At 41.8% G+C, this 12,416-nt stretch overlaps 1 protein-coding gene across 1 annotated transcript in view; it reads right to left on the bottom strand.

The window, feature by feature from the left end:
- The window catches only part of LOC101935589 (D-threitol dehydrogenase-like), a 35,011-nt gene extending 23,204 nt beyond the window's left edge, over nt 1-11,807 (bottom strand). The window contains exons 1-3 of the mRNA XM_024100163.3: nt 11,576-11,807; nt 1,203-1,439; nt 136-213 (exon numbers count right to left, since the gene is read on the bottom strand). Coding sequence (XP_023955931.2) covers nt 136-213; nt 1,203-1,439; nt 11,576-11,794 — 534 coding nt within the window. The 5' untranslated portion in view covers nt 11,795-11,807. The remainder of the gene's footprint in view (nt 1-135; nt 214-1,202; nt 1,440-11,575) is intronic.
- Nucleotides 11,808-12,416: the final 609 nt, after the last annotated feature.

Here is a 12,416-nt window from a genome sequence, read left to right as displayed (position 1 = left end):
GGGATTGTCTCGCTAATGCGTACAGTGAAAACAAAGGGTGACATCCTGGCCCCAGTGAAATCACTGGGAATTTTGCCACTGACTTCTGTGGGGCCAGGATTTCACCCATACTGCTTATGGAGAGAAAATACACACCTTTGATTCAATCACCCTATCTGCGTGTGCACGGCTCCTTCGGATGACACTCATTCCGCCTTGCACAGGTAAAATAACCTGGAAAAACACAAGTGTCCAAATCAACAACTTCAGGGCACACCACATTGGGCCTAAGCCAAAGCCCACTGAACTATGTTGAAGAGTCTTCCACGGACTTCAGTGGGCTTTGGGCTAGGCCCATGCTGGGTTTTCTCTTTGCCATGCTGCTCCCTGCACCTGGAAGTCTCTTCCTATCCCAATCTGACAGTCCTCCATCTTACCTCAGATTCCCATTCAAGACTCACTACTTTTACAAATGCTAGATCAATAAAAATGCCATTTTGTCTTCCAGTTTTATAAACAAGAGACAGCCTCTGGGACTTCCAGTGCATCTGATTTTGATTGTCTAATGAGATTTTATGTTCTTTGGAACTTGTACCAAGATCACTCTTGGAGCTTAATAAATAATAATAATGACTTTTAATATTCTCTGGACAATCTTACCTACCACTGTTTGTGTACTTCTGTATATTACTTACATTTTACGCTCCACCACTATGATTTGCGGGCCTGAACTAGTGACCTGGTGCCATTGTCTAGATGGCAACCATACCTTAGTGAAAATGACACAGCACCTTGTAGACCCGACACCACTGTCCAAACATAAGAAAGTAAGATGTGCAGGCTAGGTACCAGGGTGACTTAGTGGTTAAGAGTAGATTTCAGGGCCTGGACAGTTAAAGTGTCAACGACCCTCTTCTGCAATGGAAGGCAATTGCTCTTGATGACAAAATTGAGCATGAGGATTCACAGTATGAACCATTTGGATCTAGTAAATCATGCTTAGTGTTCCACTGAGTGAATATATAATGACTCCTTTTTGGTTCTCTTGCATACACTGCTGGAACTGACCGAAGTACTTTTTCTAGCATGGCCACTACTGTAGGAAATAGACAGCAAGAGTGGGACAGCCTACTTCCAGGACTCTTAAAAAACAATACTGCTGAAGCAATTTCATAGATGCTGACAATACTAATATAACTCTTAACTAATTGTATAGCACTAACCTGCTCAACGCGAGGATCTGAATTAATTACATTATTTAAGTTTCTGACAGCTAATACATTTTCATCAGATACGTTCTCCAGGTAGACTTGTCCTTTCATGAGAGTATTCTCCACACAGATCACTCCATCCATTCTCAGCAAGTGGTTATCCATGACAAAGTTGTAGTCGTTAACAGCATTTCTTTGATCAGCATCAATAAAAACTATATCAAAGTGTTCACCCACAGCCACTAACTCCTGGAGAAAAATAAATGATGTCAAAAAGTACTGTTTCTATGCAGGTGGAGGGTCTTGGAACCACCCTTCATATAAAACACATGAAAAACACTTAACAGAAAATACTATTTAAAAGTAATATTTCTAATCAAAGGTCATTTCTGCTTGAAAGCAACTTTTTGATTTACAGCGAACAAGGTAGAACTGGTTGAGATGCTTCTGTATACAAGTTGCCTGAGCTATCTACATACTATCTATCCACACAGATAGGTCAAGCCCTTTAAATTCCCCCTACCAGTGCCAGTGCCCACATCTGTGTGAACAACTGAACCCACAATCTTTTAATACCTCATAAAGCACCATATTCCAAACTGTTGATGGTTGCTTGCGGTACAAGTCAGAGGAAATACAGATCAAGATCTCTTGCATTGGCTTAGAGGCACATCTGTACCTCCTCACTGTGGGGTGTGCCTGCATTTATATTCAATACATTTTATAAAGCTGCATGTAGCAGGGAATATATGATGGAATTTTCACACATGCTCAGTGTTGACTTAACTCTACTGAAGTCAACAAGAATTTTACTATGGACTTCAATGGCAGCAGAGTTAGGCCAATGCTGAATGTAGCAATGCACAACAAAGAAAATATTTTTGAAGAGAATTTAAAAAAAACACTCATGAAACAAAGGCACAAAGATAGTGAGGCAGTCTACCACAACACATCCAAGCGTTCAAGACTACAATTCCTGATTAACATCTGAACAATGCCATTCTCATGGGTGTGACCCTTGCGCTCTCTCTCTCTCTCTCTAATATAGTCATACCATCATGCACCCTCTATCTGTGTTTTTGGTAAACGAACAGGTTAGAAGATTGCTGCTGGGACACCACGTCTTTTGTTAGCAAACTTGGCTGATGTCCCTGGCGTGGTGGCTTATGAGATTAGTAGACTCTCTCGAGTCCAGCTCCTGGTGAGTTTGTGGACCTCTCACAGAAATGTCCACCATTAGTGGAAGTAATTGGCACCCTTATTGGCATTGTAGCAAACGGGACAAGAAACGGAACGAATTCATGAAGAACAAATCACCCTGTAGAAACGATATATCCAGAACAGCACTAAGGGTCATGGGTGGGGAAGTTCAGAGAGATCGCACTACCACAGCCTGTTGTGTGGATAAACATAAGCCTTCATACTCCAGGGCTGTCAATGCAGCACTTTTCACCAACCCTAAGGACTAGATCACGGCATTCCCACCGGCCCAGAGTAAGGGGAAGTGCGCAGTTGTGCTGTCCCGGAAGTAGACCAAGAGTCACAATTCAGTCCCTAATGCCTCCTTTGCATGAGCTCAGCTGCAAGGACTGATGCGCGGTAAAGGAGTAGCAGAGTGAAGGCTTCACCCACTCCTGCTTGTGCCTGCTCACCCCCTGCTCACCTATATGGGAGAGAGTGTAATGGCTGTCAGGAGCGCCTCTCTTGCTTGTTTTGGTGCATGACAAAAGTAATCCACATAGGTGAGTTAGAGGGCATCTCACCCCATTAATCTTCTGCACAGTTTGTCCCAGGGTCATGATTTAACCCTCTATGCACATTAAAATATAGTCAGGGAAGTTCCTTCTTTCCTGTGCCAGTGATTATTTTGTATATGTCTATCATGCACATTCTTATTTGACTTCTCTATAAGCAGACCTAATCTTTTCAATCTGTCTCCATATGGAAGTATCTCTGGACCATTTCTATTTCTACCCTATATCTTTTTGAGATGTGTTGACCAAAGCGGAACACAACATGCAAGGTGAGGACATACAACTGATTTATACAATAGTGCTATAATACCTTTAACGTTATTTTCTATCCTTTTCTTCAGACATCCTACCATTTTATTTTGATCACCACCATACACCGAGCAGATGTTTGCACCGAGCTCTCCACAAGACCCCTGGCTTTTTTCCTGAGTGTATTCAGTTATTTGTAGAAAGCAACAACGTGCGAGAGTAATTAAAATTATTTGTTCTAATGTGCATCACCTTGCACATGTGACCAATAGATTTCATCTGCTCAGTTACCTAGCTCTGGTAGGTCCCACTGGACTTAGGCACAGTCTTCTCTACACTTGACTAACCTAAATAATTTTGAGTCATCTGCAAAATGTTGCTACCTCACTGTTTACTCTTGTTTCCAGACCATTAATGCACGCTCACCTCACTGTTCAACTTTATACCATATTGAACACTGACCATTTATTTCTAGCTCTCTGATTCTTTCTGCTAACCTGATTCTGATCCAGGACAGGACTGTGCCTCTCACCCATGACTCTCAGTTCCTTTTATAGCATCTCTAATGTTTTTTTTGAATGAGGTAGTGACCATGCTGTGATGGAGCCTAGAGGAAGTTCAAAGGCACAATGTAATGGCCCTTGCCTCTAGTAGCTCCCTGAGATCTACACAGGTCTTGGGAGATTTCTGGGTTTAGGAAGGAACCCTCTCTCACTTCCAAGGGTGAGCAAATCCCTCTGCCTCCCAGCAGAAGAACTGGGAGGAATCACAGAGGGTACAATAACCTGAACAGAAGACCCCACACACATAACTTTTGTTGCTCTGGGTTACAGCAGAGACACCTATACATATAGAATATAAGAGAATCAAATCCTCAGGACCGGATGGCACACACCTAAAAGTAATGAAGAAATTTAAGAATGAAGCAGCTAAATTGCTCCCCAAAATATGCAATCTCATTAAAATAAGTGATTGTTATAGAGGACGCTGATGCTGATTATGATATATAATAGTGTTGATTGGTGACCAGGTGGGTGGCCTTATAGATTACCTGTGTAGTGACTGATGCCCTCTCTGCCCAGAAAGCTGTTCTGGGACATTCAGAATTCAATCTGGGGCCATTTGATCTGCAGCTGCATGTGTTTCAACAATGCAACATTTCACCCATCTACCTAGAGCAGATTTAAATTCTTTTAAGCCTCGGCATTTAGACTAAAAGGAGACTAATGACGTTTCCCTGGACTGATTGTTTCTATCCCAGTAAATCTAACAGCACTTCTCATCTCCAGCTTTTTCTCTGTCATGTTAAGACTTTGGACAAAATGAGGAAGAGAGATATCCTGTGATGTATGAAAGGAAGAGTTAACCTTAGTAACAAATGACTTTGGAGTATGAAGTATTGTCTTATCCTCCTGGAATATGTAGTAAGGTTCACGTCTTCTAGCAGAGGTTTCAGAAACTCTTCTAAAAAGGTGATTCGGACCATCAAGCATGTATTTATGGTGAGAAAATATGGGAAATTAGATAACTCCAGTGCGGCTGGATGGGTTATGAAAGCTCAACGCACCGTGGTCTGGTCAGAGGTCAGGAAGATAAGCCTGATTGTTAGTATGGATAGACATACTGCTGTAAGGCACTTAGATAGCACTGGGAGGTCTACCAGAGACGTGCCTGAGCCTATATTTATGACACTTTTTACTGTTGTGATATAAGATATCAGATGTAATTGCAGGAGATCTTAAGACCAAATCTAGGCTATTTTGTAATAAATCCAGCAGATCTGGGTCATCTGGTTTCCAGGAGCTGATTTTGTTATCGCAACACTAATAAGAGACTTTGACTAGACTCCTACGTAGGCCGAAGTGGTGGAAGGTCTGTGGGAGGCTAGGAAGGTCACGGTTATTTTGGGAAAGCATCTCATCTTGTTTAGGCTTGTTACTCAGTAGCCAAGCGGTCAGGTTCAGGTAATCTGGGGAGGGAAGGAGGAGCAATCCTTTGAATAAGAGCTGGCTGGGAGGATGGATTGGAGGTCTCTTGAAAATTCCACTAGGTCTGACAACCATAGCCAGTTTGGGTTGACTAGAATAACCAGTGTTTCCTCCTTTTTGATTTTTCAAATTACCCTTCTTGCTACAGGAGGAAGACATGCAGAAGCGGATTTGGCCCTCTCTGGGCCAGAGCATCTGATCCCAATGATTTCTGGTCTGCTTCCCTAGTGAAGAAAAAGCTTTTTTGGCATGTTTTTACTGAAATAGATCTACCTGGGGATTGCCTAGCACCCTGGATATCAACTGGATTTCTTCATGATTTAGACACCAGTCTGAGATCATTACCTGCGGACAATTTACCTGCTTTTGCGATCCCTTTTATGTGGAGTGACCTGTTGGAACAGCTTAGGTCATTTAGGTTACTAGCTTAGGGACAGATCTCGTTATTCTTTCTCATGTCTTTAGTCCAGAGGAATCCATGAAATTCCTTCATGATCAGGCTTCCCTATGGTGTAATCTCTGCACAGGAGATCAGAAGACACAAGAGCTGGCAACAAAGATACATGGATGACACTCACTTCTGCGTCACCTAGGCTCTGTGCCTGGATTTTAGTGATCATCTCCTGCCTGGGGAGACTGTGGCCCTGCCGGTCTCTGATGAAGCTTTGGAGAGGCCTCAACAAGCCATCCAGTCTCTCACCACCTTCCACTGGCAGAGTGAGTCCTATGGGCAGGGAGCAGTTGCGGCTAAGATCCCCTGAAAGGTACCACTTAGCCATTGCCTGGCTCTATTTGGGCAGGATTTAAACAGAGAGAAGGAGCTTAGTGTGATCTCTGCTTGGGGAGCAATGCACACAAAATATTGGTACTGTAAGAGAGCGGATAAGGGGGGATTCTTCTCGCTGCCATCCCCAGAAGTACCTTTAAAATATGGGATTGCAATGGGTAGAGAAGGGTTGTGGCCCAATCCAGGACCCCTTGGGCAGTCTGACCTGTCTTTACTATTTGCAGGAAGAGAGATGCAGCTCAAATATCTTGGACAGGGTGAGAGGCTGAGATCCAGAAGGAAATCATCTATCTGCAAAACATTCGGCTGAAACCCACTTGGGAACAATTTCTGTGCAATCCCCATCCCTCTGCGACAGAAGCATCAAGACAAATTGTCTTAATCCAGGGTTAGCTTGACTGCCTGCAATTATTGTTTTTTTCTTACAGTAAATAACTATTTCTTTTTTTAAAAAATCATAGAACCGTGTAGCGTATTGAAAGTACGACGGAAGACAACATGTTAAAGAGCATAGAACTATTGCTAGTTACGGCAAAAAAAAATTAGAGACAAGACACCCTGAATGAGCAAATGAATGAATCTTCCGCCAAATCTTATTTAAAGCCTGACATAGTCTTGATTGGAACTACGGCTCACTCCAAGTACCTCCAGACTCGCTCGGCAGAATGACTGTCCAGTTTCTTTGATATGGATCGTATAGTCAGTATATTCTAATAAAGATAAACTCCAAACTCATTACCTTTGATATGCCTTGTTCTTGACCTAAATGTAATAGTAATTTTTCCTTAGGGTACATGATATACATGAAAAAGTTCAACTTCCTTTTAAAACACCATTAGAATATTTTACTGTATGTGGACATACACTCTGGTTACTCCTAAATGCTATTCTATTGAGTACAGTTTATATTCACTGGCAAAGCTAAATCTCAGGGGAAGCTAGAGAGGGAATGCAATTTCTAGTAATAACAGCTCACAACAGTGAATACTATCCACTTATCCCCACAATTTCCAGCTATTTTGGACTCCTTTCTGAATTAACCTTTCATATCAAAAGGAGCAATTCTGCACACTAGAGACTCCGACACAATTTCATGCATAATTTATTCACTCAGTTCAACATTAAACGCAGAGTCCTTGACTTTGTCAAGGTGGATTCTGTTGGCAGACTTCACAAGCAGCAAAACAGGAGAAATGAGATCTGCAACTCAACCTATTCACCTATTCTCTCTGGTAAAGAGGCGGTGGGGGGGGGAAGAGAGAAAAAACCCTATATGGTTGCACAATGCCCTGTAATCAGCGCAATCTTCTGCAAGCACGTTATTTTTTTCACGTTGTATTTTAGATTTTGAAATGGACATAACAAAAACAACAGACTTGAATCATTTCCCCTGCACTTTGCATTCACCTTGGGCCTGATCCTGCCATTCTTTGTTCAACAAAAACTCCCCCACGAGTCAATGGGAGTTTTGTATGCAGGATTGGGCTCATTCTGTACAACCTTTGCATATGTGTGAAGGAACACCACGCATCAGAGTATTTTTGAAAGGGCTTTGTTTGGAAATGACTCTGAAGTGTCAATGTGAGCATCAGAAGTCTGAACACAGAAAAGGGAAGCTTCCATGCTTATTTCAAAAGAGTTTAAAATGATTGAAGTCATTGTGCATAGATGTATGCAACATGCCTCTTTTTTTTCCCCACTCGGAAAGAAATGTATTTTTGGTCATTCATCTGTACCAAATTCGGGACCCAAGAGATTGGTTTTTCATGCAAGCAAGTGGATTAAGAACACCTCATGCTAGGCTACCACTGCCCTTTGCTGTCTATTTTCACTTGCACCTAAAGCAGGTTTGAACCAAGTATTCAAATGTGAAAAGGCTATTGCATTATTATTATACAGTATGCCCCTTCCATGGACGGATTTGTATATGTCAGCTACCGGCAGGAGGTAGGTCCCTACACACCCGGTAAATCCCTTCAGAAGTGGTAGCTACATTTCTAGGAAAGATTTTACTGCACTGCACATAAAGTGTTGCAGGTGAGGAGAAGTTGTCCAAATGCATTAACAAACATGCAGCTTTTCACCATAAGCAGCATGTCTATCTCAGGCCCCGCTCCAGCAAAGCACTTAAGCATGTGCTCAACTCTAAGCATATGAGTACACCCATTAACTTCAATGGGAGTACTATGCTAATCTAAATACCATACAACCTGGTAGCGTTCTGAGGCATGGATGGAATACATAGTGCTCAAAAAATATGCCAGGCAGTCCTATTAAAGAAGATTTTGGCATTCATGATGCATCTTCCCAGTGTTGGTGGCATGCAGTGTTCACAGAGTTGATTTCTACCTGCAGTGCTAAACAAAACAAAGCCATGCAATAGGATGTGCAGAGCAGGTAATCTTTGACAAAGAGACTAAGAAACTTGCTACATTTATATATCTAAGTAACTAGAGGGAGAGGCTTTAGGAAGTCTGCATGGGGGGATATATGTATCCTCTGTTGCTATGCTTCATGGACATTCCATCACGGCAGTAGAGAGGGCTCTGGGGATGGAGTGAATTAGGAAAGCTGGGGAAGCATGTCCAGTAGATATGACCTATATGGATCAAATTTGCTGAATAGCTATGGGCACAGTTCCTGTGGAGACTGTTGCAGATTACGGGCCACAGTAACACTCAAGGAGAGTTTTTGTTGCCACTCTATGACTTGGGGGTCAGGACGATTCTGTCTCCCTGTGGAGCATCTGTGAAGAGAACTAATTTATTGGGGTTCTGCCATGGAAGAGCGCATTTGGGCTGAGCTTTCATCGCTTCATAAGTTTAAGACCAGAAGGGACCATTACATCATCTAGTCTGACCTCCCACATATCAAGACATTAAATTTCACCCAGAGAATCCTATGCTGAGCCCAATGACTTGCTAAACTAAAGCATTTTAGCTCTCAGGAGACTCATCTATTGTGTGCCACTGGCAGAGGACAGGAGAGAGACTTAGGCATCAATGTCACCAGAAGGGAACTGATTAGGTGACATATGTCCTGATGATCCTATCAGGCAACCCATGCTCCATTCTCCAGAGGGAAACAGAAAACTCCTAGTGTTGTCAGCCCATATGACCCACAGGAAAATTCCTGGTGGACAGTTAGACCCTGAGCACATGAGCACGACACACCGATCAGGCACCTAAGACAGTGGATTTTCCATACTACCTCAGAGCACCGGTTCACCACAATGATTTCTAGCTCTAAGGTTAGAAGGAAGAGGCTAACACACCTGTCTCATTGAGCACCTGTGTAAGGTACACAGATATCTGACCACTTCAATAGAAGAACATAACTAAAAACATCTTTTGGCTCTAAGAAATCAACTCGAGCTGCACACAGATATTTTCAGCTCTCGTTTTCACAGGTTCACCTAAAAATGTCACTGGGATTTTCACAGCTGCCCAATGGAGGTTAGAAGCACAACTCGTCAATTTCAAAGGGAATTGTGCACCTAAACCCACCCCGTTCTTTATAAAATGTAATTTCTTTTCCATGAAAAATATGGTACTGTCATTACTGCTGTACCTTAAACAGTTTTTTTTCCAGGTACACAAGAACATAAGAACGGCCATACTGTGGCCATCCACAATGGTCCACAATGGTCCATCCAGCCCAGTATCCTGTCTGCCGACAGTGGCCAATGCCAGGTGCTTCAGAGGGAATTAACAGACCAGGGCAATTATAATATGATCCATCTCCTGTCATCCAGTCAGAGCACTTGGTAGTCCGAGACTCAGGGACACCAGAGCATGGTGCTGCATCCCTGACCATTTTGGCTAACAGCCATTGATGGAGCTATCCCCCATGATCTGATCTAATTCTTTTTTGAACCCAGTATTGTTTTGGCCTTCACAACATCTCCTGGCAATGAGTTCTACAGGTTTTAGTTACTCTAACAAAATTCCCATCTCCTCAGAGAGTGATCCTACTCCTGTTGAAGCCAATGACAAATCGTCCATTGACTTCAGTGGTGCAGCGTCAAGCGCCGATACAGTAATTCTTCAATCGTTTCATAACAAGGAATCCACAGCCATGAGGCAATAAGCGCCTCCAGCCAAATACCGAACACCTTCGACTCCCACTAGCTTAAATGGGAGTTCAAGGCATTGAGCCTCTTGCAGGATTGTGCTTGGAATGTTCTTTTGGTGGTTGCTGATAAGAAGCAACAGGAAGATATAAAATCAATTGCAGCATTATGTTTCAAGGATTTAATTTTCATGTCTTCGCTCCCATTCTGGTCCCTTCTTTAATCTCTTCACAGCAGGTACCCCGCCTGCCTCTACATATTTTAATTCAGTCACAGTAAGTCAGTTGCACAGAATGAGCAGTAGAGAGCAACAGCAATTCAATTATTTTCACACTCACTGCAGGGAGCAAGGATTTTAAACACCACTCCTTGCAGGTAATCTGTATCATTTCGTGTTCAGGATGCATGCCAAAGCTCTTTGTTTCTTTCCTATCAAATGCATAAGTCACAAAAGCCAGAGGTCAAAAAGCTCCTGGCCATTCAATTTTAGAAACGAATACAATCCCGGCTAATACAGATAATGTTACAGCTGAACCCACACTTTAAACTGACGTCATTTTCAGCCTCAAATGGATTGGCATTAGTACTAGAAATGTCCCTTACTTAATGATGCCTATCATGGGTTATCAGCAGAAATAGAACCCTCAACCTTCAGAATCAAATGTTTGGGTAGCTAACCCTTCAGATAGAGGAGTTCCTCCATTAGCAGATATCAGTGGTAGGCTTTACTCTCCGATGGGACCACCCAATGGACAAGACAAACCAAATCTAGCTACCGTGCTAGATAATGCTTTGGAAGTGGAAAACTTTTGTCCTGATTCCCTGATTGTGCCATCAGTAGAAAGATATCTAGAGAATATCACCAAAGCAAAGACCTCTACCACTTCAGCTACAGAACTTGGTCCATCTTTTATAAATTGTACTAGATGGCTAGACTCTGTGGGGTCAGTCACAGAGGGCCACGTGTATACTTTGCCCATGTGTTGCTTTGGGAATCATAGGCTCTGATCCAAAGCCCATTGAAGTTAGTGGAAAAGCTTCAATTGACTTCTATGGGTGTGATCTAAAGTCCACTGAATTTAGAGATGAATTGTTCTCTTGATTAAAAAGTTTCAACGCTTCTAGATAGGAAACAGAAACAATACCATGTGATTTAGCGGTCCAGTCACACACCAGGAATAACAAATAGCCCCAACTAAATAGTTGAAATGAACAGTTCATGAACAATCCATGCACTGAATATTTTTTTGCATATTTGCAAATGACAAAGAAATCAGGATAAATCAGCAAACAACCTGTGGACAGGAAATAGGACTAAATGTATTTGCAAACAATACCACAACCAGCTCTAAAACAAATGTCCCCCTCCTTAAGATTGTAACCACTTTGGGCAGGAAATGTCTTTTTGTTCTGTGTTTGTACAGCATCTCATGTTAAACGGAATCCTGGTCCATGACTAGGGCTCCTAGATGCTACAATAATATAAATAATGAATTATTATTATTAATTAATAAACAAATAATAAGTGAGTTTACCTCCAAAGTGTCTGCTATTGGTCCCACTTTCACACTTATCTGTTTAACATGAGATGAGTAATCAGATGCTTCCTGGCTTTTCACTCCAAGATATGACTCTACTGCACATGCAGTTATTTTTCCATCATCTGGCAATGCCTCCACCATATCAAGGATACTGTAACCTTTAAGCCTGCCAATTAATAAAATCCTCTTGGCTCCAATCAGATGAACAAACATCCTGAGAACTTGGCCTATTCAAAGAATAGAACAAACTGTTAAAAATAACCATATTAAAGACAATACACTGTACATTGTTCACAATGAAAATTAAATCTAACTTCTAAGTGATCATCTTTTTTTTTTAAATCACATCTTAAAACACTTTAGAATAGGAGTTTAACAACAGAATCTGACAGCATCTCCTCTAAAATGCTGCTAACGACAACAGAATAAAGGTACTGGTTTTAAGTGTAGAATCTTTATCATCAATGCTGGTATTGTTTAAGTGCTTGTTAAACAGTGCTTGAAATATTGCATATTTTAACATTCCCCCCAGAAGAAAATGGCTTTAAGATGTCTCCTGTATTCTTTCTGGGACCAGGTTAAAAAAAAAATCACATTACCTTGCATTTGCTCTTAGAGTCATTATCCCTAGACAGCACCATCATTTAAGAAATTTATCATCAGCGCTGTCCTTTGAACAATGTATTAGTGTAATACATTACAAGAGTGCTTCACTGCAATGATGTATCACGGAAAAGATGGCAACATTTGGGAAGAATGAATCCAGGAATAGATTTAGTGCAATAGCTTTGCACGTGAACACAACCCCAAGTGTCGTTAGTTTGGAAAGGACCAA

This window comes from Chrysemys picta, chromosome 7 (genome assembly GCF_011386835.1).
Source record: "Chrysemys picta bellii isolate R12L10 chromosome 7, ASM1138683v2, whole genome shotgun sequence".
NCBI classification, from domain to species: Eukaryota; Metazoa; Chordata; order Testudines; family Emydidae; genus Chrysemys; species Chrysemys picta.
Note: the sequence above shows the minus strand (reverse complement) of the source record. Positions and strands in the feature narration are given on the sequence as shown.